The sequence below is a fragment of the Rhinolophus sinicus genome, linkage group LG05 (genome assembly GCF_036562045.2).
Source record: "Rhinolophus sinicus isolate RSC01 linkage group LG05, ASM3656204v1, whole genome shotgun sequence".
Classification (NCBI taxonomy): domain Eukaryota; kingdom Metazoa; phylum Chordata; class Mammalia; order Chiroptera; family Rhinolophidae; genus Rhinolophus; species Rhinolophus sinicus.
In genome coordinates, this window is record NC_133755.1 from 111370799 (window position 1) to 111391059 (window position 20261).

General features: G+C 37.7%; 1 protein-coding gene across 2 annotated transcripts in view; it reads left to right on the plus strand.

Moving 5' to 3' along the window:
• The window catches only part of KCNQ5 (potassium voltage-gated channel subfamily Q member 5), a 529926-nt gene that overhangs the window by 447759 nt on the left and 61906 nt on the right, over positions 1–20261 (plus strand). Inside the window, exons 7-9 of one of the 2 annotated variants that reach the window (XM_019749337.2) lie at positions 5012–5107; positions 14209–14303; positions 18220–18246. In XM_019749337.2, coding sequence (XP_019604896.2) covers positions 5012–5107; positions 14209–14303; positions 18220–18246 — 218 coding nt within the window. The remainder of the gene's footprint in view (positions 1–5011; positions 5108–14208; positions 14304–18219; positions 18247–20261) is intronic. The other variant, XM_019749338.2, reaches the window with a different exon arrangement.

The following is a 20261-nucleotide window of genomic DNA, read 5'->3' on the forward strand; positions in this document are numbered from 1 at the left end:
CTATATGACTAGTTTAGTTTCATAGGGCTGCTGTAACAAGTTATCACAGATTGGGTGGCTTAACCAACAGAAACGTATTGTCTCTGGAGGCTAGAAGTCCAAAATCAAAGAGCTGGCAGGGTCGGTTATTTATGAGGGCTATGCGAGAAGGATGTATTCCAGGCCTCTTTCCTTGGTTTGTAGGTGGTCTTCTTCCTGAGTCTTCACATCGTCTTCCCTCTGTACATGTCTGTGTCCAAATTTCCTCTTTTAAAGACACCAGCCATATTGATTTAGGGCCCATCCTAATGGCCTCATTATAACCTGATTACCTCTGTGAAAACCTTATCTCAAAAGAAGGTCCCTTCTAAGGGATTAGGGATTAGGACTCTCACATGTGAATTTTGGAGAGACACAATTCAGCCTATAACAATAACCTTGGGTACATTTCTCCATCAATATAGTGGAGGAAGAATTATTTTGCTGAGAGAAATTTTGTGAAGACCTACATGATAATGTAAGTCCAGTGCTTGTCATAAAAAAATAAAAAATAAAACACCTTTTTCTGTATGAACCTAAATATATGTGTTTTCTGTTGTAAAATGACAAAATCAAGGAGCGTCAAAAAAGCATCTCACATACTCAGTCAACTTATCTGTCAATGTCAATAATTTAAAACATAGCCGAGATTCAATCAATAATCAAATTCCCTATAGGAAAATAAATTTATAAATAATAAAATGCAGTCTTGGGCTTTTTTCCCAAAATAATGGCACAAGATACCTGCTGCTTTTGTGTTTATACAAATCCTAAGGCCACATACGTAACAATCTCCATGATCCAGTGACAAACTACAAACAGGGAAGTAGGCAATCTCTAGGCTGTTAAAATCGCAGTAGTATGTGTGCTGTCCTCGTAGGAGAGCCTCCTGAGACCTACACATAACCTTTTCTTAATTTAGAGAAAATTTTGATGAGCTTAGCTATCACAATTCTTTAGAGCTTAGTTTCACAATTCTTTAAATATTATAAACAACAAATATTGAGGTAGGCTGATAGAACAAACATGACAACAGGAAGAGATGGTGAAAGACTAACAAGGGAAGGAAAAGAAAATCTAAGAAGCAAGCTACAAAAAGTGTTCCAAATGAGTAAAGACCTAGGGCCAATTAGTGTTAGGGTCAACCCACGTCTGGGAGCTGGCTGCTTCCGGCACAAAGAAACACCTGGTCCCCATCAAGAAACTCTGGGCATCACAGGAAGGTTAACATGTGTCACTCTGTTAGGTTCAAAATCAGAGACTAAGTAATCATTCTTGGAAAATTTTCCCGATAAAGTGATTATAAATTTTTATATGTGCAATTAAATTAATACATGTTGGAAATCAAAAAAGTTGCTTTCACAGAACAGAACATTCCCTAACAATGCCAAGAAAAGTAAACTTTACCACGTGTCTTTTTACTGCAACCTCACATTAAATGCTGAGTTCTTGTATATTGAATGAAAGACTAAATAGTTCATATAGTCCTTAAAAAAATAAAATTAAAAAAAAAATATGTGGCTGGAAATGCCATTATGTCTTGTGCACGCACCAGCTGACATGTCTGATTGAAATTTAGGAGAGCACATTGGCATTTTGCCAAGAAAGTTAGATGTGGATTCTAGGCCACCCCTGTTTGAGGTTTCTCCCACCCAGGAAACCTGAGGACCAAGAAAGAGAAGAGCCTTTTCCCATCTTTCCCTCAAAGTAGAAGGATTCTCCTGTACATTGAAGAGTCATGCAGACCAACCACCCTTCCCAAGCTCCACTGCAGGGTTTCTTTCCCTGAGGCCCACTGCATGCTGAGCTTACAAACTTGCTGAGGCAGCTTCAGCTCCTGGCATTGGCCTGAGGGGCAGGCCCTTCTCTTTGGGATGCTTCCTTCCCTCCTGCTAGATGTTCCTGCTAAGAGTATCTTCCAGTTTGGTCTGTTTGCCATGTGTGGGGTACACATTAGGCTCATTTAATCTGGAAGATATCAGGGATAAATATTTTAAATGCTACCAAAGCATGTTTTCTTTCCATGTGGTGTTTATGTAGCACTTCTTGGCATAGTATTAAAACTTAAAACCTGAAAATGTAAGTCATATTACCTTAGAAAATGGATTAAAACAAAACTCAATTTCTAAGAATTTGTATCTATTGGTGTCAATATTTGAAGGGATGGCACACAAATAATATCTGTGTGTGTTATGTATATGTATATATACAAGTATATAAACATAATAGACTTTATTTTAATAAACTTCCATTTAGGTTCACCGAGCTGTGTGCTAAGAGAGGTGATAGAAAATTGGAATGGAGCCATAATGACATGATAAGCAGACCTGGCTTAATAACTGTTGTAATGTACAGTATGGTGCAAGAGATATGTAGCAAACATTTACCAGCAACTAATACATGTTTCTAAGCAATGCCAATGTGACTTTCAGCACATTGTGGTTTGTTTGGCAGATGCTAAGTTTATGCTACATAGGGTCTGTCTTCATTTTCCAAAAGGGGTTTAACTCTGAACCTCATATCCACATACTAAGTGCTCCAAAATGGTAGTTACTGCTGTTCATTCAATATCTACAAATCTGAATTGTGCTCCATCTGAGTGGATTATACATAATACATAGTATAATTATATGCTATACATTCCAATGTTTCATATTCTCTTACATGTTTATACTTTATGAAAAATGACATTAAAAAGAAAATAAATAAATTTTTCCTAAGTGATCTTAAATAGCAGGAAAAAATTAGGAGTTACAAATGCCTATAGTTGATCTGGATTTGGAAATGGAGGGCCATATTTATAACCTCCAAGTGGAGGGAAATGTTGTTTAAATCTGAAAACAAGATCATACAGTTCAGGTTTTTATAAAGTTTAGTTTGTGTACTCACAACCTGTATGAGAAAAAGATCTTAGCATGAGACAGTCACTGAAAAAGAGATGGAAAACAGAACCTATGACATAATTTCTAATTTTATGATGCAGTCATTTTTCCTAATTAGTAATCGAGTCAAACATTGCTCATTAATAGCAAATAGTATTATCATACAACTGTATTTTAAACATACAATAGTTCCCCCCCATTACCCGTGGTTTCACTTTCTGTGGTTTCAGTTACCCACAGTCAACCTTGATTAGTATTAAAATGAAAAAATCCAGAAATAAACAATTCATCAGTTTTCAGTTATATGCCATTCTGAGTATATAGCTGATGAAATCTCCCATCCTCGCGCTCAGTTCTGCCGGGACTTCCTCCAGAGCATCCACACTGCATACGCTACCCTCCCATTAGCCACTCAGTGGCCCTCTCCATATCAGCTGTTATCAGAGAGAGAGAGGAGGGAGAGAGAAAGAGAAAAAGAAAGACCACATTCACATAACATATTACACAATATTGTTGTAACTGTTTTATTTTATTGTTGTTGTGGTTCATCTCTTACTGTTCCTAATTTATAAATTAAACTTTATCAGTGGTATGTATGTATAGGGAAAAAATAGTACATTTGGGTTCAGTACTACCTGCGTTTTAGGTGTCCACTAAGGGTCTTGGAACATGTACCTGTGAATAAAGAGGGGACTACTGTAATCACATTACTTATTATCTGGTTACTGTCACAAATGGACTTAGAATTGTGGATTCTCAAGATAAGAGGAAGATTAAAGGTTATCTAGAACCCAAAAATATCTCAGCCAAGCAGTCATCCAGCTGAGCCTTAAAACCTCTAAAGATGAGAAACCCACCACCTCGCCAGGCAGCCTATACTATCTTTGAGCTACTTTAAAGATATAAAGAAAAGAAAATCAACCGTTGCTTATCTGTGATGAATACTGACTTAGTACTTAGCCGACACCCCATCTCTCACCCAAGGGTTAGACTCCTTGAAGTTTAATAAAAAGCTAATAATTTATAGCTAGCAAGTACACTCCATAGACTTGAAAGGAGTAGAGCTCATGTCCCATGCCAATAAAGTAGACAGTTACAGACAAAGCCCAGAGATGGAATTTAACAAGCTCCAAAAGCCAGCCCAAGGCTGAGATCTTGATTCCACAATGTTAGACGAAAGCAAACTGAAAAGAGGGCAACATTTTAAAGGGCCGAAATTTTCGCAGATCAAGTTGATGTACAGAAGAAAGCAAACCAGCCAAAAAATTAACATAAACATAGGAGTGGCATATAATTTTACTAACCCTAAAATCTGAATAGGTGAGCCAACATCAAAAAGGTAAAGAATGCCAAAAGCGTGAGATTAAAACTCAGAGAAATAGGAATATACTTTGCACTAACCATGCTCTTATCTTCATTAAACAAAACAGGCAAAATGGGAAACCTTCTGTGTCTTCAAAACTGAGCGTTTGTCTTATCTGGATAACACTCCTCTCCCTACTCCCTTTCACTTTACTTTGGTAGATATAGAATTATAACATCATGAGGATTCAATTCGGACAGATTTTAAACACTCTCCCCCACCATTTCATAAATGGAAAACATAAAGTTCAGTAATTTCATCAAAGTGCTAGAAAAACTCCCATGTCCACAGCAGTGAGACTTTAACTGTCCTAATTTTAAAATCTACCTCTGTCCAAAACCAGAATTCATGTCCTCCATGTTCCATCACTGGATAGTGCCACTTACTCTAATTTAGATATAAAGAAATGTTACAGAGAAGGTCACACAAAAAATATTTTTAATGGTGATTTTTATTTGTAATTATCGTGTCTCTACTATACCACAAAACACGATAAATGGCAATGCCTGGTTGATTTACTAAAGAACAGAAGTTGTTATATTTCTTGGCAGTCTTGCCCAACAACTTGCCATTAGCCATGGTATTATACTAGAGGTAAATAGTGTTTGTTTTAATTAGTATGTTTACGGACAGGTTGCATACTGTTTGTATTTTCACAGACTCATTTTAGAGGGTTACTTTTTAATATTAGTAGTATTTAACAGTGCTTTTAAAAAGATTTAAGTACTATTTATGTATTTTCTTCCAGGGCATTCTTGGCTCAGGTTTTGCATTAAAAGTACAAGAACAGCACCGCCAGAAACACTTTGAGAAAAGAAGGAACCCAGCTGCCAACCTCATTCAGGTAAATGTCAGGTAATAAGTAGATGGCAACATCTGTCCCCATTGCACTTGCTGGGTCTCATTGCTTAGTAGAGCTACTGTTCTGTTTTGTTTTTTAAAATAAAGCTGGAACTTAACATACAGTATTGGATTTGGGCAAAGGTTCCCTGCTCCCAAACAGAAAAATAATATATATTTTCAGTAAATAGTCAATGTGTTGTCAAGGTTAATTAGCCATGCCAGCAAGGCCATGAAGAGGTTAGCATCTGTGTTGCTCCTGGAATAACCTAGTATGTCTTATGAATAACTTGGTGAAACATAATTGATCATTAAGTGATGGAGCACAACATGACGTTGTTCCCTGCATTACAATTACCTTCTCCAGCTAGATGGATGCCACTGTTGTGAAGAACATATTTGTTTAGAATGTCAAGGTCAAGTACCTGTAGAATTACTTTTAATGCCATCTAGAGCATTAACTTGAAATGATTATCCTATTGTAAGAGCTGGTAAGATTATGGAATATATCAATGTTTGAGAATATCAAATCATAAGCATATTATTTGAAAGTTAACTCGTATACGTTGTTAAACATTTCATTTTCTTGTCAATGGATCAGGATTTGCTTCAAACACTAAAAGGAATGCTTCTCCTTTTGCCATCCATATCTTTTGGGAGTAGCACCATCCTAGAAATGGGTTGTTTAAGAATCACAAAATATATTTTTCTATAGATCCATAAGGTAGAGTTGGTATTTAATTATGGAATCTAGTTACTTCCCTTCCTGCCAGTCAGTGAGAGATCCAGAACTCCTAACTGAAGGAGTTTGGGGTGATTTGACGTGCTAAGAGACTTGTCTTCATGTTGTAGTAACACAGCCCTACATTTCTTAGCCTTTTTCTGTGATATGAAGTACATCCAACAGAAACAGAGCAAGGGAGAGACGTGGGTGAGGGAGATTCAGTTACACTATGAAAGATATCTGTTTTGTATCTGATGGTTAAATGAGGATATTCATTTTTAAATCAACCTATTCTGCAACTACTGACAAGGAAATGGACTATTGGGCATGACTTTTAATGCAAACCACTGAGGGTCTCTATTTTTCAAATTTTCAGGTTTTAAAAGAGTATTAAAGATAAAGTAAGCTTTGTTTTCTTGAAGGAAGAGATCCCTAAGTAGTAGGAGTTTAAGATCTGAAACCAAATGATGATCGCCATGATGAAAAGAGGTGTCACACACTCTAGTATGCACACGAGATCCGCTGGTGCCCAAACTGTAGCCTTCCATCCTTTGGCACTTCCTAGCTAGTTATGAGGTGTTTCCATACTTCTAAAGAATTTTTCCCCTTACTATTTTTATCTGTTAATTATCCTTTATTTTTTATCTTTTAATTCTAGAACAATGTTTTCCAACCTGTGACTACAGAAGTTATTCCATGGGTTCCTTGCATCCATTCGGGCACCAAGCCCTGTCTACATATGGAACCTATGATATAGCTTACACATATCTAGGTTACTTTCTCTCAGGAGAATGGAGATACTATTGTCACAAATTAAGTTCACATTTATTTAAAACCCTTACTTATTAGCTTTTTATTGTATATTTTCTCAATCACCACCTACTCAAAATACAACCACTTCTGTGTACAGATCCTTAACACTTCTGGATATTAAAAGGGGACTCTAGATCAAAAACCATCTTAGAATATCAGCTGTTTTGTTAGAAAGGGAGCCTTTGTAGGAATTTCTTATGCATGAAACCCTTGTGATGATATAGAGCTATGCTGTGAACACAGTTGCCACTAGCTACATGTGACTGTTTAAATTTAGAAATTCAATTCTTCAATGGCACTAGCCACATTTCAAGTGTTCAGTAGCCATATGTGGCTATTAGCTGTCATATTGCACAAGACAGCTATAGAGAATAACAGAAGGGACTTTCCTTAGCTAACTTATCATTATCAACTACTAAATTGTGCAGAAGCAATTTCCAATTGAACTTGAAAATAGATTACTGCGCCTGCAGCAAATCACTGGACCAGAGACATTTATGTATCCACAGCCAAAGCAAGGCAAGGCCTTCCTCATCGGTAACCTCATTGGTAGACAAGAGGCTGACTGAACCATTTCGCCTGGAGAGCTAGAATTTTATTTTATTGAACTCGGTTATATAACATTGTGATCAATAATTGAACTTGTACAAACATAGCTAACAATGGAGTCAAATCATTAATTTTTCTTTTACTTAAAACTCTAGCTTCTGTGTTGTTTGAACAAAAAAAAGGAGTGTAAAATGAAAGGTTTGAAACATTCAAGAATACCTAATCGTGGTTTCAGTAATCAAGTAGAATCTACTAATTTGAAAAGCAATTGTTTCCCCCATCCAAGTGCAGTTTATTTATTAGACATAGAAATAATTATATAAGTGTTAAGTATATTTATTGTTCTTCTTTGCTCTGACACTTAGCCAGAATTCAGGGCTTTAAGCCTTAATTTTATATTGCAGAAATTTATTTCTAAGGATGCACTAGGTTGAAAAGCCGACCTCCTTTGCTGATCCATTCATTTTCTTACCCAGTAAACCTGCCTTGGTTTGCTGAACACACAAAGTGTCAAGACCAAGAACAATCTCATGTGTTTTAAGCCAGAGCCACTATCTTTCTAAAAGGGCGCTGAAATACCCAAAAAGCTTTGTCATTTGGTTGATGAGACAACTAAATTAACCAGCATTTCAGGGTTTTAGGGAAAAGTTTAAAACCCCAGCAGATTGCAGCAAATTTAGCTACGTTAATATCTTTGCATTATTCATTTAAATTAACTTTTCATTTCAAGTGGAGCAGTCTGGGAAAAGAAAGCAGCTTTCACTAATGTTTTGAATACCTGCCCGAATGTCGCAACTTTTATTAATAATGCCTAAGACTTGTGAAGTGCTTTCTAGTTTGCAGAGTGTTTCTAATACATTATGTCACTTGATCCCCAGGATAAGCCTAGGAAGAGCTATGACTCAAATCCCTGGTGTCTGATCTGAATCCATTACTCCTTTTAAGTAGCAGCAGTTGCATCCTCGTGTGTGTGTGTGTGTGTGTGTGTGTGTGTGTGTGTGTTCCCACATATAGGTATGTATATATACACATATAAAAACTGAAGCCTTGGGATTAGCATTTAAAGGTACTTCACAAGTTCCATGTTAGAGGATTAATTCTGGACAGATTGGATCAGTTCAGGGTGGAGCCAAGACGCTTTACTGGAAACAGAAACTAGGGAATTAAGTGAAAGTTTGTGAAATGAATGCTGACAGATGGGGTTATTTTTCTGAAAGGAAGAGATTAGAGGATGCTGCTATGGGGAAGCTAGCTGGCCCAAAAATAGATAGATAGATAGATAGATAGATAGATAGATAGATAGATAGATAGATAGATAGATAGATAGATGATAGATAGAATAAATAGGAACTTTGGCTTTGACTAGTGAAATAACTGAGTTTTCACCCAGCTACTTTAAAGTGAGGCCACCAATCAATATACTTAAAGCATTCATACAGAATTTATAAATCTTTTTTAGTGCTTCAGTCACAAATAAGAACAGATTTAAGGAAAAAAATTCTTAGATGTGAAAAATATGACAGCAGAAGAAAACAAAGGAGAGATAAAGTTGTGAAAATCTCCTAGAAAGTAGAATTAAAAACACAGAGATGGAAAATAAGACAAAAAAGATAGGAAAATTGGATAACCCTTCCAGGAGTTCAAATATCCAACTAACAGGAGAATCTCAAAGAGTACAGAGAGACTAAAGGGAGGATTTTATGAAAACTGTATTACATTATTATTCTGTGGAACTGAGGGGCCACAGTAAGAGGGCCCAGCAAGTGCCCAGCCCTCTGCACAAAATACTTCACACTGAGGACATCACAGTGAGATATCAGTATACTTGCAAATAAATGGCATCCTAAATGCTTTCTGGGCAGGAAGTATCCAAAGGGTCAAGAATCAGGATTGCGTTGGATTTCTCATTAGTAACCCTAAAATTCTACCAGAGTGGAACAGTATGTTTTGAATTATGGAGAAAAAATAGTTCCCAACCTAAAATTCTACTCAGCTAAGCTATTCATTGAGTATGAGAGTAACATAAAGACATTTTTAGACATGGAAGATCTCAAAACTTCCTTTCCTTTTACTCTTAAGAACCTACTTGAGATATATATGTATGTATATATATACATATATACATGTGTATATACATATATGCATATATATATATACATATATACATATATGTATATATATATACACATATATGTGTATGTATATATATAATGTATCTCACATCTTTTTTTTCCATTCATCCACTGATGGACACTTAAGTTGTTTCCGTGTCTTGGCTATTGTAAATAATGCTGTAATAAACATGGGAGGGTCGCTATCTCTTTGAGATCCTATTTTCATTTTCCTTGGATATATTCTCAGAAAATGGGATGATGGGATTGCTGGATCATATGGTACTTCTAATTTTAACTTTTTGAGGAACCTCCATACTGTTTTTCATACACACACACACACACACACACACACGCACACACAAAATGGTGTATTATTTAACCATGAGAAAGTAGGAAATCCTGCCATTTGCAACAACATGGATGGACCTTGAAGGCATTATGCTAAGTGAAATCGCCAGACACAGAAAGACAAATACTGCATGGTATCACTTATATGTAGAGTCTAATTTTTTTTTTTTTTTTTTGTAAGTTAAACTCCTAGAAACTGAGAGTAAAAAGTGGTTGCCAGAGACTCGAGGGTAGGGCTACAAACTTTCAGCTATAAATAAGATGAATAAGGTCTTTGGATCTAATATAAAACACAGGGACTATAGTTGATAACAACACTGTATTATATAATTGAAATTTGCTCAGAATAGAACTTAAATATTCTCACACACAAGAAAAGATAAATATGTGAAATGATGGATATATTAATTACCTAGATGGGGGAAATATATATATATATGTTCACCACTATGTACATTTCAAATATCTTACAATTTTGTAAGCCAATTATACCTCAATCAAACTGACTTTAAAAAGAAAAATAAGAAGCTATTTGAATAGAATTATTCTTCCAAAACAAAGAGATAAACCAAGAAAGAGAGATGTGGCCATCCAGGAAACAAGAGATCCAACACAGGAAAGAGCAAAGGGAATTGCTAGGACGATAGGGAAGGGAAGTCCCAGGACAAAAGCTACAACAGGCCTGGAGAGCAGAGTGAGCATGCGGCTGGAGAGCTCCAGGAGAAAGATCCTCAAGGAAGTGCAGAATGCAACTGACAGATTTCATTTCATGATATATGTAAACTAGTGGAATTTTAGAGTTCTTTTGGAAAGTTCAGGAATATATTCATAATAAGTACATAAAGGCAAATTAAGAAATTAAAATGGGGCAATAATAACTCCAAGAAAAAACAAAAAATATGTATAGGAAAGAAAAGGTCACGTTACATCACATTGCTGACCTAGGAATAATAGTTAGAGGGTCGTAGTAAAGCAAACACTAAATAGTAACTGAACTAAAAATTGTTGGTAGAATGAGAGGAAGGGAGGAGAGTGTGTAAGTGGGATGTCACTATTTTTCATGGTAGGAAGTTAACTGATAGTGCCAAAAATTGAAAAATCAAGAAATATATGTATGAGGACAATCCTTAAAATCTAGGATTCTTAAAGATAGAAGGAGCATCTATGAGAATTGAAGGCAGTTGCCTCTAAGGAACAAAAATTAATGAGAAGCAAGGTGGGGAAAGGGATTACTGGTTTTCATCCTGAATCTTTTAATTATCTGACTGCTTAAATTCTGTACTCTGAAAATAATCAGTTCCATGTTAATTATATCTTTGTATGGTTCAGCTGAAATTAACATTTTCAGAAAGGGTCAAATGTGCCATAGCTATAATACTCCAGACAATGCAACCTAAATACTCCCCCAAAACTTAATTATACTGACATTGTAGTTATAGAACAAATTTTGATTTTGTTTAGCTGCCTAAAGCACCAGGGTCACCTGATAAATGGTAAATTCATGGTAAATAAATGGGAAATGGCTTTGATTCTGCTCCTTTGGCGTGTATATCTGCCATGTAAATTAAATCCCTCTGGAGCTTTTTTTTCTTTTTCTTGCCAACCACTATGTGATTTTGGCCTTTAAGTATGGCGGCATCAGCTACTTGATCATATGGTTGTGGCCATGAGGTTCAGTTGCTAGAATCAAATATCTGAGAGAAAGAGAACTAAGAATGGAACAAAGTAACTGGAGTTTATACTCCAATATACTCTTATAAGTAAAAGAAGTATCCTTTTTACTTCCATTTTGATTCTTAACTAGCACCAACCCTGAGATAGATGCCACTTGCTCCTTCTGTACCTCCCATTTATAAGACATTTTTAGAAGAGTAATGAAGGGAATAAGAGCTTAGCCATTGAGATCAATTTGATAAAGGAAGGAAGGAGGGAGGGAGGGAGGGAGGAAAGGAGGGAAGGAAGGAAAGAAGGAAGGAAGGAAGGAAGGAAGGAAGGAAGGAAGGAAGGAAGGAAGGAAGGAAGGAAGGAAGGAAGGAAGGAAGGAAGGAAGGAAGGAAGGAAGGAAAGAAGGGGCCAGGTCTCATTGTTAAAAATCTTCAGTTTTTCTAAGAGTAGCCTCTTTCACCTCCAATTCTTTATAACAATGACAGGTAATGTCTTGGTCCCATTTTTTGTTGTACTGTTGTTTGGGATTTTTTTCACTGATATCTAATAATGCGCAGACCTGCTGTGTGCTTCTAGTTCTACATGAGTCTTGCATTCAAAGTATTTGAGTTCACATATATTTGGTGCCTTTTATGAAAATTGTTTAATTAAAGCAGCCATCTATGCCATCACAACATTGGACATTCTCTACGCCTCACTACAGAAGAAGCTGCAATGATAAATCCATGTGTTTTCATTGATTACTCTGGACCACTTTGTAAACTGTGTTTATACAATGTTTGCAAAAACTAACATTTCAGGATTATACAACAATAACTGCTTTATTCTCTGTAAGATGTCAAGATGCTTAGCATAAGTTTTCACAGATTTGTAAGATAAATCAACATGAGTCCTGTGAGCAAGGCTCCAGGCAAGGAACCCTGCTTCAATTATTTGAACATTCCTTAATAATATTTTTTTTAAAATACGCTCAGGCCTCACTATATATTTTTCTAGACTTTTTTATATCACTTCTTGAACATTTTATTGAAGTTTAATGTACATACAGAAAAAAAAAACACATATCCTAAAAGAACTGAGCACTCCAGATAAACAATATGACCAGTACCTCTACTTTACCCTTTCTTAATCACTGTCCCCCAAAGGTTAACTGCTGTGCTGCCTTCTGAAAATTCCTTTTTCTTGGTTTTCGGTTGTGTTTGGTTTTTTTTGTACTTTATAGAAATGGAATCACACAGTATGTACTCTTTTGTGTCTTGTTTCTCTCACTGGTCATTATTCATTTAAAGGCCATCTATATTATTGAGTGTAGTTATGGTGTACTCTTACTGTGTACCATCCCATTATGTTAATATTCGTAATTTATCTATTTATTCTACTTTTGATAGGGGTTTGAGCATATCCAGCTTTGGTTCGTTAAGAATAGTGCTGTTTTGAGCATTGTTGTATGTACCGTGTTTCCCCAAAAATAAGACCTAACTGGAAAAATAGCCCTAGCATGATTTTTCAGGATGACATTCCCTGAACATAAGCCCTAATGCATCTTTTGGAGCAAACCTTAATATAAGACCTGGTCTTATTTTCAGGGAAACATGGTATTTTTTGATGAACATCTATTAGCGTCTCTATTGAGTACATATGCAGGAGTCTGTAGCTGTGTCACAGGGTATGTATGTATTCAGCTTTAATAGATACTGCCCAGCAGTTTTCCAAAGTAGTTGTGTTGATTTTTAACTTTTTGTTCAGCACACATGTATTCAATTATATTCTCAGGGAAAAGAATATTATTAGATCACTGCTTTCTTCATTGTAGTCTTCACAATCATGAATGATGGTTATATAGTAAAAATAAGACCTGTTTAAACTAATTTGAACTAAACTGAACTATTGTTATGAATTATAATAAAAAAATTTCTTTCATTCCTGAATATTGGTCATTAGCAATATTTCCAGACTTATTACAAAGGAAGCAATTCAGCAAAGTCTATATGGAGAGTCAGTTCAGGCAATCTCTCCAATGGACATTTCAAAGGGAAGCTTTTCCCACAGTCATCGAGCAATCAGCAAAGGACTGGGAGGGATTCTAAGACCAAAAGCTGGGCAATCTGAGATGATGTCTCAACTCTACCAACCTTGTGTAAACCTATTAATTTACCTGAGCCTTTATTTTCTCATCTACAAAATAGGGTCTCAATCCACACTCTGATTGTGGGGATTGCATGGAAATCCTTCATATTATATATGCCAGGTATAATTATATGAAGTAGATAGAGCTTATGTTTTACATCAAGGATCTATAAACATATTGTTAGACTATGACATTAAATCCTTAAGTGTTTTCCAGTTACATTCCTAGAGAAAACATTTTCCTCTATTTTGTTTAGCCCTGTCTTTTGTTATCACTCTTAATCTTTAGCGGTAGAAGTGTTGCATGATTCAACTTTATGGAATGTCAGTAAATCATTAACATAGCCTGGTGGTCGTTAGTTTACTAGTTGCATTGTGGGTTTTTGGTAGTTCTTTGCTTCCATCTTATAAAATAGTGATTAAAGATATGCAGTTGGGTCTCGGAATGCATGTTTGTACTCAGGTAGCTTACCTTGGATAATGTCATATCTTTCCCTAACCAATTCAAAAATTGCTTTATGCTATACATATTCGTACCTCTGTTCTTTGGTGTGAGTTGTTTTGAAAAGCAGTTCTACTGGTGTGGCAGGATATGTTTAATAGCCAATGGAAAATGCCAAAGTGGTCATCCCCCTTTGGGCATTTATCAGGGCTAAGTATTACAAGGGAAAAATTCTTAATGTGTATTAACTTAGAAATCTCCTTTTATTTCATTCTATCTTCTTTTATTTTTCTTCTTTATGTCTCGGCATATGTCACATGCAGTGCGTTTGGCGTAGTTATGCAGCTGATGAGAAATCCGTTTCCATTGCAACCTGGAAGCCGCACTTGAAGGCCTTGCACACCTGCAGCCCTACCAAGTAGGTATCAGTGTGACAGCTGGTGCTGTAGTCAAGTCTTTTCAAGGTTGTGAAACAAACCACACACACACACACACACACACACACACACACACACACACACTTTTGGCTTGTGTATTCCCTGCTGCTCTTTGAGAAATTCAAACCTGTTCAGTAGCAACTCAGGCCCAAAGCAATATACTCAGGAACTCAGTACCATTCCTCACCACTCACAGATGGGGCTTAAGGATTAAAGGGCTCTAAACTTTTATAGAGATTTATTTCTACTATTTCATGCTTATTTTCTAATATTTCATAAAGCCCACCAGAATTCTAAAGGTAAGCACCATCGTTATGAAAAACAGTGATTGTTTAAACTCCATCCATCACCTGTCCCCAAGCAGGGAGTGCTTTGAGAGCAATCTATCTTTGCACATTTAAGTCCCTCAAAGTCATTTCTCACCTGGATCCCCTTACAGAATAGTCCTCGAGATCTCACTTGCAGATCAAACTGATATCAGTAGCAAAATAAGAGAAGAGTTGGATCCTAATAATATTATAGTTTATAAGGAGGCAACGGGACCAAACAGATTAAAATTTGGAATTAGCATGCAGAATTTAAAAGTAATATTGTTGCGTTCACGTTTTATTGGCCAAAGCAAATCACCTGGTCATGCTTAAACTGAAGGAGGATGGGGAAGTAACAATCCTACCATGTGCCTGGAAAGAGAGGAGAACTGGAAAAATTATGAATAGTGCTGATGGTTACAATGAACTTCACTTTTCAAAAAGAAAAATCCTTAGTCCTGGAATCCTGGACTCCAGTTCAACTAGCAGAATGCATATTAAATCATTATCCAATCTAATTAAAGAAATCTTCCTTAAAACAACCAAAGCAAATAAGTCCAGGAAAAGGCTTTCTGTGAATCACCCCGCTCGATTACAATGGTCACTTCCTGGGGTAGTTCAAACATTATCAAATTGCTCATCTGACTTCGTGTTTGAGAGCACCTGCTGTTTCTCATCATAGCCCAACAAAACCTTAATTCTAGTGGCTTCATGGGATGCAAGGCACCTAACTACTGTGACTCAGTGAGAGAAACCTCTTTCTTACTGATATGGAAGAGAAATCAGCTGGGGAAGCCTTCATGGCACTGCAGGCTCAACGGAGGTTTGTAAGGCAGCAGAAGACACCCTGTTTGGGGGCAGCAGATCCATCATTAACTGACAGGATCTGCTAGAGTGCTTCCTTATCCCTCCCTGGGCTTCAGTTTTCCCATCCACAAAGTGAAGGACAAGAGTAGGGCAATGTAGCTTCTAAGCTCTCTGGGACATGTCTCCTAAATGTTGATGTCAAAAATTTGTCAGCAGCTATGACAGAGATAGTCATAGAATGCCAGGGGTTAAAAGGGGGTGGAACCTTAGCAAGGACAGAAGCAGGGGTGCTGTTGAGTGAATGTGTGGGTGAGAATCCTCTTTTCATTCAGATCTTAAATTTTAGTTAAATTCCCTTTACTGGGTATTAGACTCTTTCAAAGTTGTCATATAAAAAAATTTTTTAAATGAATATAACTCTTGTGCCATCTATTCCTTGGGGGTATGAATCAAAAATTACAGAAAAACTGTATTCATTGTCTTCATGAAGGTTGCCAGGTAAATGTGTAAGAGGCAGGCTAGGAGAAAAACCAAAAGAAGGTTCTCAAGTGACAGAAGAGAGTGATCTGCCACCGTATGTCATCATTTGGCTTCCCACTTCCGCAGTTGTTGGATTAAAAGTCATTCTGAAGCCTGGAAAAACTATTTAATAATGAGTCAGAATCTTCCAGTGCATAAACTATTATCTTACTCACGTTAACTTCTCTCTTTTCCTTTGATATTTTCCCTGTTTTATGTGGGGGTAGGAATGGAGGAGAATTTATGCAAATACCTGCATTCATCCTGTTCCACTGTGGCTGTCAAGCATCCCCCTCACTGTCTTTTCCCGCACCCCTCATTAACCCCTGAGTGTCAGCCCCATTTACTGAATAACATGTATTTGTCCAGAAGGACACAGCAGTCACTGGCAAAGTTCATGGGAACCTAGATGTCCTGACATCTCACTACCAGCCGTACTTCATTGTTCTAAATTGTAGTGGTTCTTAATCGCTTGTTGTTTTTGTTAAACCATTGAGAACACGATGGTACTTATGGATTCTTTCCCAAGAAAAATATTTCACTGCATAAAAAATTAAAACCTTGCCTACAATTTTAATGTACTCACAAACTCCCCGAAGCCAAGTTCATAACCTTTGCTTTAGAAAGCAAACCTGCTTTAATCAAGTATGTAAATTTGTGAGGAAAATAATTTGTAGTGACTTAGAGGGTTATTTTTACATTTATAACTAACTGGCTATGAGCACTAAGTGATGTAGGAAGAAACAGACCGAAACTTCTTTTTATTTACATGGTGTATTTCCCTATGACATTCAGGTTTTAAAACTTCTGAAGGAAAAGATCATTCATTCCATCCTTCATTCATTCTGTCATTCATTCATTCAGCAAGTATTCGTTGAGCACCTGTTCTGTGCAAGGCACTGTTCCAGGCATTGGGAATGCAGCAGTGGGAGGAAAAAACAAACAGGTAGAATCTCAGACCTCAGGGAGTAGATATTCAAGGAATGCTGGGAAGAGACAATAAAAATAAGTAAACTATATAAGAGATTAGATGGTGATAAGTATAAAGAGAAAAGTAAAGTAGGGAAGGAATTTAGGGAGCATTAGGGGCTGCACTTTTAAATAGGTGGTCAACAAAGAGATCATACTATCAATAGCATTATCATGATTGCCATTGTCACCAGTATTGTTATCATTAAAAAACAAGCCTCGCTCTTGTAGATACAATGGGCTGCTTTGACTCTACAACCTCATCCTGGGGAGTAGGAGGGAAGAGAGGGGCAGGGTGAGGAGGCGTGCCATACCCACTCAAACCTGCCAGAGATAGACCCAACAGTTTCTTACTCCCTCCTCTCTGGTCTGATTTCTCTCTTACATTTCCTCTGAGGTCTCTGCAGTTGCTAGTATTTCAAATTTTCATTTTAATAACAGAAGGATGTATAGAGAGAACACATTTTTCTTGATTTTCTTCTTCAAGGGAATGAAGGCTAGGCAAAGGGTGAAACACAGGTAAACATGCTATTTTAGGGAGTCAGGTATTTTATGAAGCTATAGGGAATTATCAAGCTCCAAGGATGCCCACTGGTCCCTTAAGAAGTCAGAATTTAGATATTAGCTAATCCAATGCCTTCTGTTTATTCATAAGAAAATCAAAACCCTCGAGAACGTGAGTTTTTTGCCCAAAGACACAGCTCATTTGTACCATGTTGCATAGACCTGAGTTTTCTAAAATGGGTTACTAAAAACACTGCCCATCACTGGACTAGAAGAGTTCTGGCAGATTTTCTCTGTGCCTAATATGCTCCAAAAGAACTCATACTTCATACAATAGGAAAACAAAATCAGCCTCAACAAGTGATTGAAATACAAGTCAGACATTAATGATTCCAAATTAAGAATCCTAAAAGTCTGTCTAACGCCCAGGGATTACAGCTGCAGTGTAACCAGCACCGTTCTAAGAGTCTTTGTTAATGCTGGTTAGATCAGAACCACTCTTTTTTAACCACGGATAACTTTGGCTAATGAAGAGTCTGTAGCTTTGGGTTACATGTGGGCAGTATTGGTTTGCTACGTAGCTGTTATGCTATCTCAGGTCTGTGCCACAAAGAGTATGTGTTAAAAAGTTGGGTCCATTTAGTATAACGAACATTGCTTCCCTGAATCTTGCTTGAAAAGCATTACTTAAGGTACTTGAGTCCCCAGTCTCCAATTTGGCCGTTATGAAGTACTATAAATGTATTCACCAGCTTATCCTCATTTCTCTTCTGTCTGCACGCACCTGAAGGAAAGAGCAAGGGGAAGCATCAAGCAGGTTTGTGATCTCTTCTGCTACATGTTTGTTTATATATCTGTGCCTAACAGATGTTTTAAATGTGTCTCATGTGAGTAAAATCAATCAACAAATACAAGATGATTAAAAGTGACCTTTCACAAGATTGCCTGCAGAGGTTGCTGTTTTATTGATACCCCCACCCCACCCCCTTAGGAGCATAAGTGTCTTTCCCTAACTCACTCACTGCTTTTTACAATCTGCAGGTCATGGAATATTCTGAGGGGAAAATAATAATTATAAGCTTTGGTTATTCCTTGCTACCATTTTCCCAAACAGAAGTCTCACCCAAGTATTCAAACCCCGAGAAGTAGTATAAGATATACTCCCTTCATTAGGGTCCTTCTTTTAGAGCGAGAAATTGTTTTTTGTGGCAAAAGGAACCCTGTGTACAGGAGGTGAGAACAGTCTCTCTGTGACATCTCCAGCTCGTGGAGCTCTGAGGTTTATTCACTCAGGTGACCTGATTCAAAAGAAGAGTCCCCCCACTTCATCCTTCAGGAAGAAGATAATCCTCCCAGAAACTTCACCAAATAATTTATGGTCCTTCTTTCATACCTTAGAAGGGAATGCTGTATCAGATTAAACAACAGAGAGCTAGGCCTGGAGGGAGTAGGGAGGAGCGACATCATTTTAATCTGTAGTAGTGAGAACCAGTGAGTACCTAAGGGTCTGAGTTTGGAAGCAAAGCCCTGAAGGACAGAGCCAGGTGATGGTGTGAAACGCAGCTGAGGCAGAACCAGCAGGAGAATCCCAGGTGCCTGGAAGGGAAGTAGGGTAGCCAGTCTTTTTCCTGTTAGTGCTTCAATAATGAGGTAACAAAAGCATCCCTGCCCAGAGTTAGCCCCCAGGTGGGGGCCAGTGTGGGTCCAGGGATTGTTCCTTTAGCTTTGTTATACTAACAGCATTAATCAATATATTTATACAGTACTAAAATCAGTTTGGGAAGTTCACTTGGGGTGATGAGGCTGTAGGTCACCCACTTCTGCATTATACTAACAATTTAAAAGATGCACAACCCAAAACATCAATGCATTCATTTATGATGGGTGATAGACGTGGTAGGATGTTTGTCATGCGGGGGACCCTGCTCACTGCGCCATGTGTCATGCAGGGTGTCATGCGGGGTCTCTGGTCCTGTTCCCCACATAAGAACGCAGGATATGGCTAGGCCAAAAAGGAACACCCACGGAGCCATAGATAGGGAAGTCATACCACTATGTTCTCGCGGGTGGCTGGGTTGGAGACACAGGAAGCAGGATCCGCACGATCCGCAACCCTCACTCCGCCGCTTGCTAGCTCGGCCACCATCTTCTTGCTAGCCCCCATTTTCTGCTAGCGTAGCCACAGCAGTTATATTAGTGGCCAATGGCTCACTGGTTATAGCTGATGGCCAACTAGCCACAGCTGATGGCCATCCAATCACAGTTGATGGCCATTTACTACCTGAGCCAGCACCTTTCTACGTGAGGCCGAGAGCCTGGAAACTGCACTCCTGGCTCTGTCCCCACAATGTTCAACATCAACCACCCCTTTGGGGTAGGTAAGCCTACACAGGGAAGGGCATTAAAATTAAAGACCTTTCTCTTATTGGGTAGACAGAGCAAACCCCACCATCCTTTTGTTGTGACAACTTGAAAAAAGTTACACAACATAAATCATAGACATTTTAAGCTGTTTTAGTGTCTTTGATGATGTTTGAAAAGCTTTCCTTGTCTCAGGAGTTATCAATTTACAAATGACCTCAAAGAGTGATTTGTCTCCGGATCCTGAGGTCAGAGACCACTTTTGGCACAAACCTCATAGCTACCTGAGAGTAAGGTCCCCTGTCTTGGTTTCATCCTCCAAATCAGAGCTGTTGACACCTAAAGGGGAAGTTTGTAAATCATGTGAAGGGGCTTGCTAAAGCGTGATCTCGATGGCAGCCCGGAGTGAGGGGTCACCTTGGGCTGACACATTTTGTCCAAATGTTAGCAAGGCAGAAAGCAATGACAGGA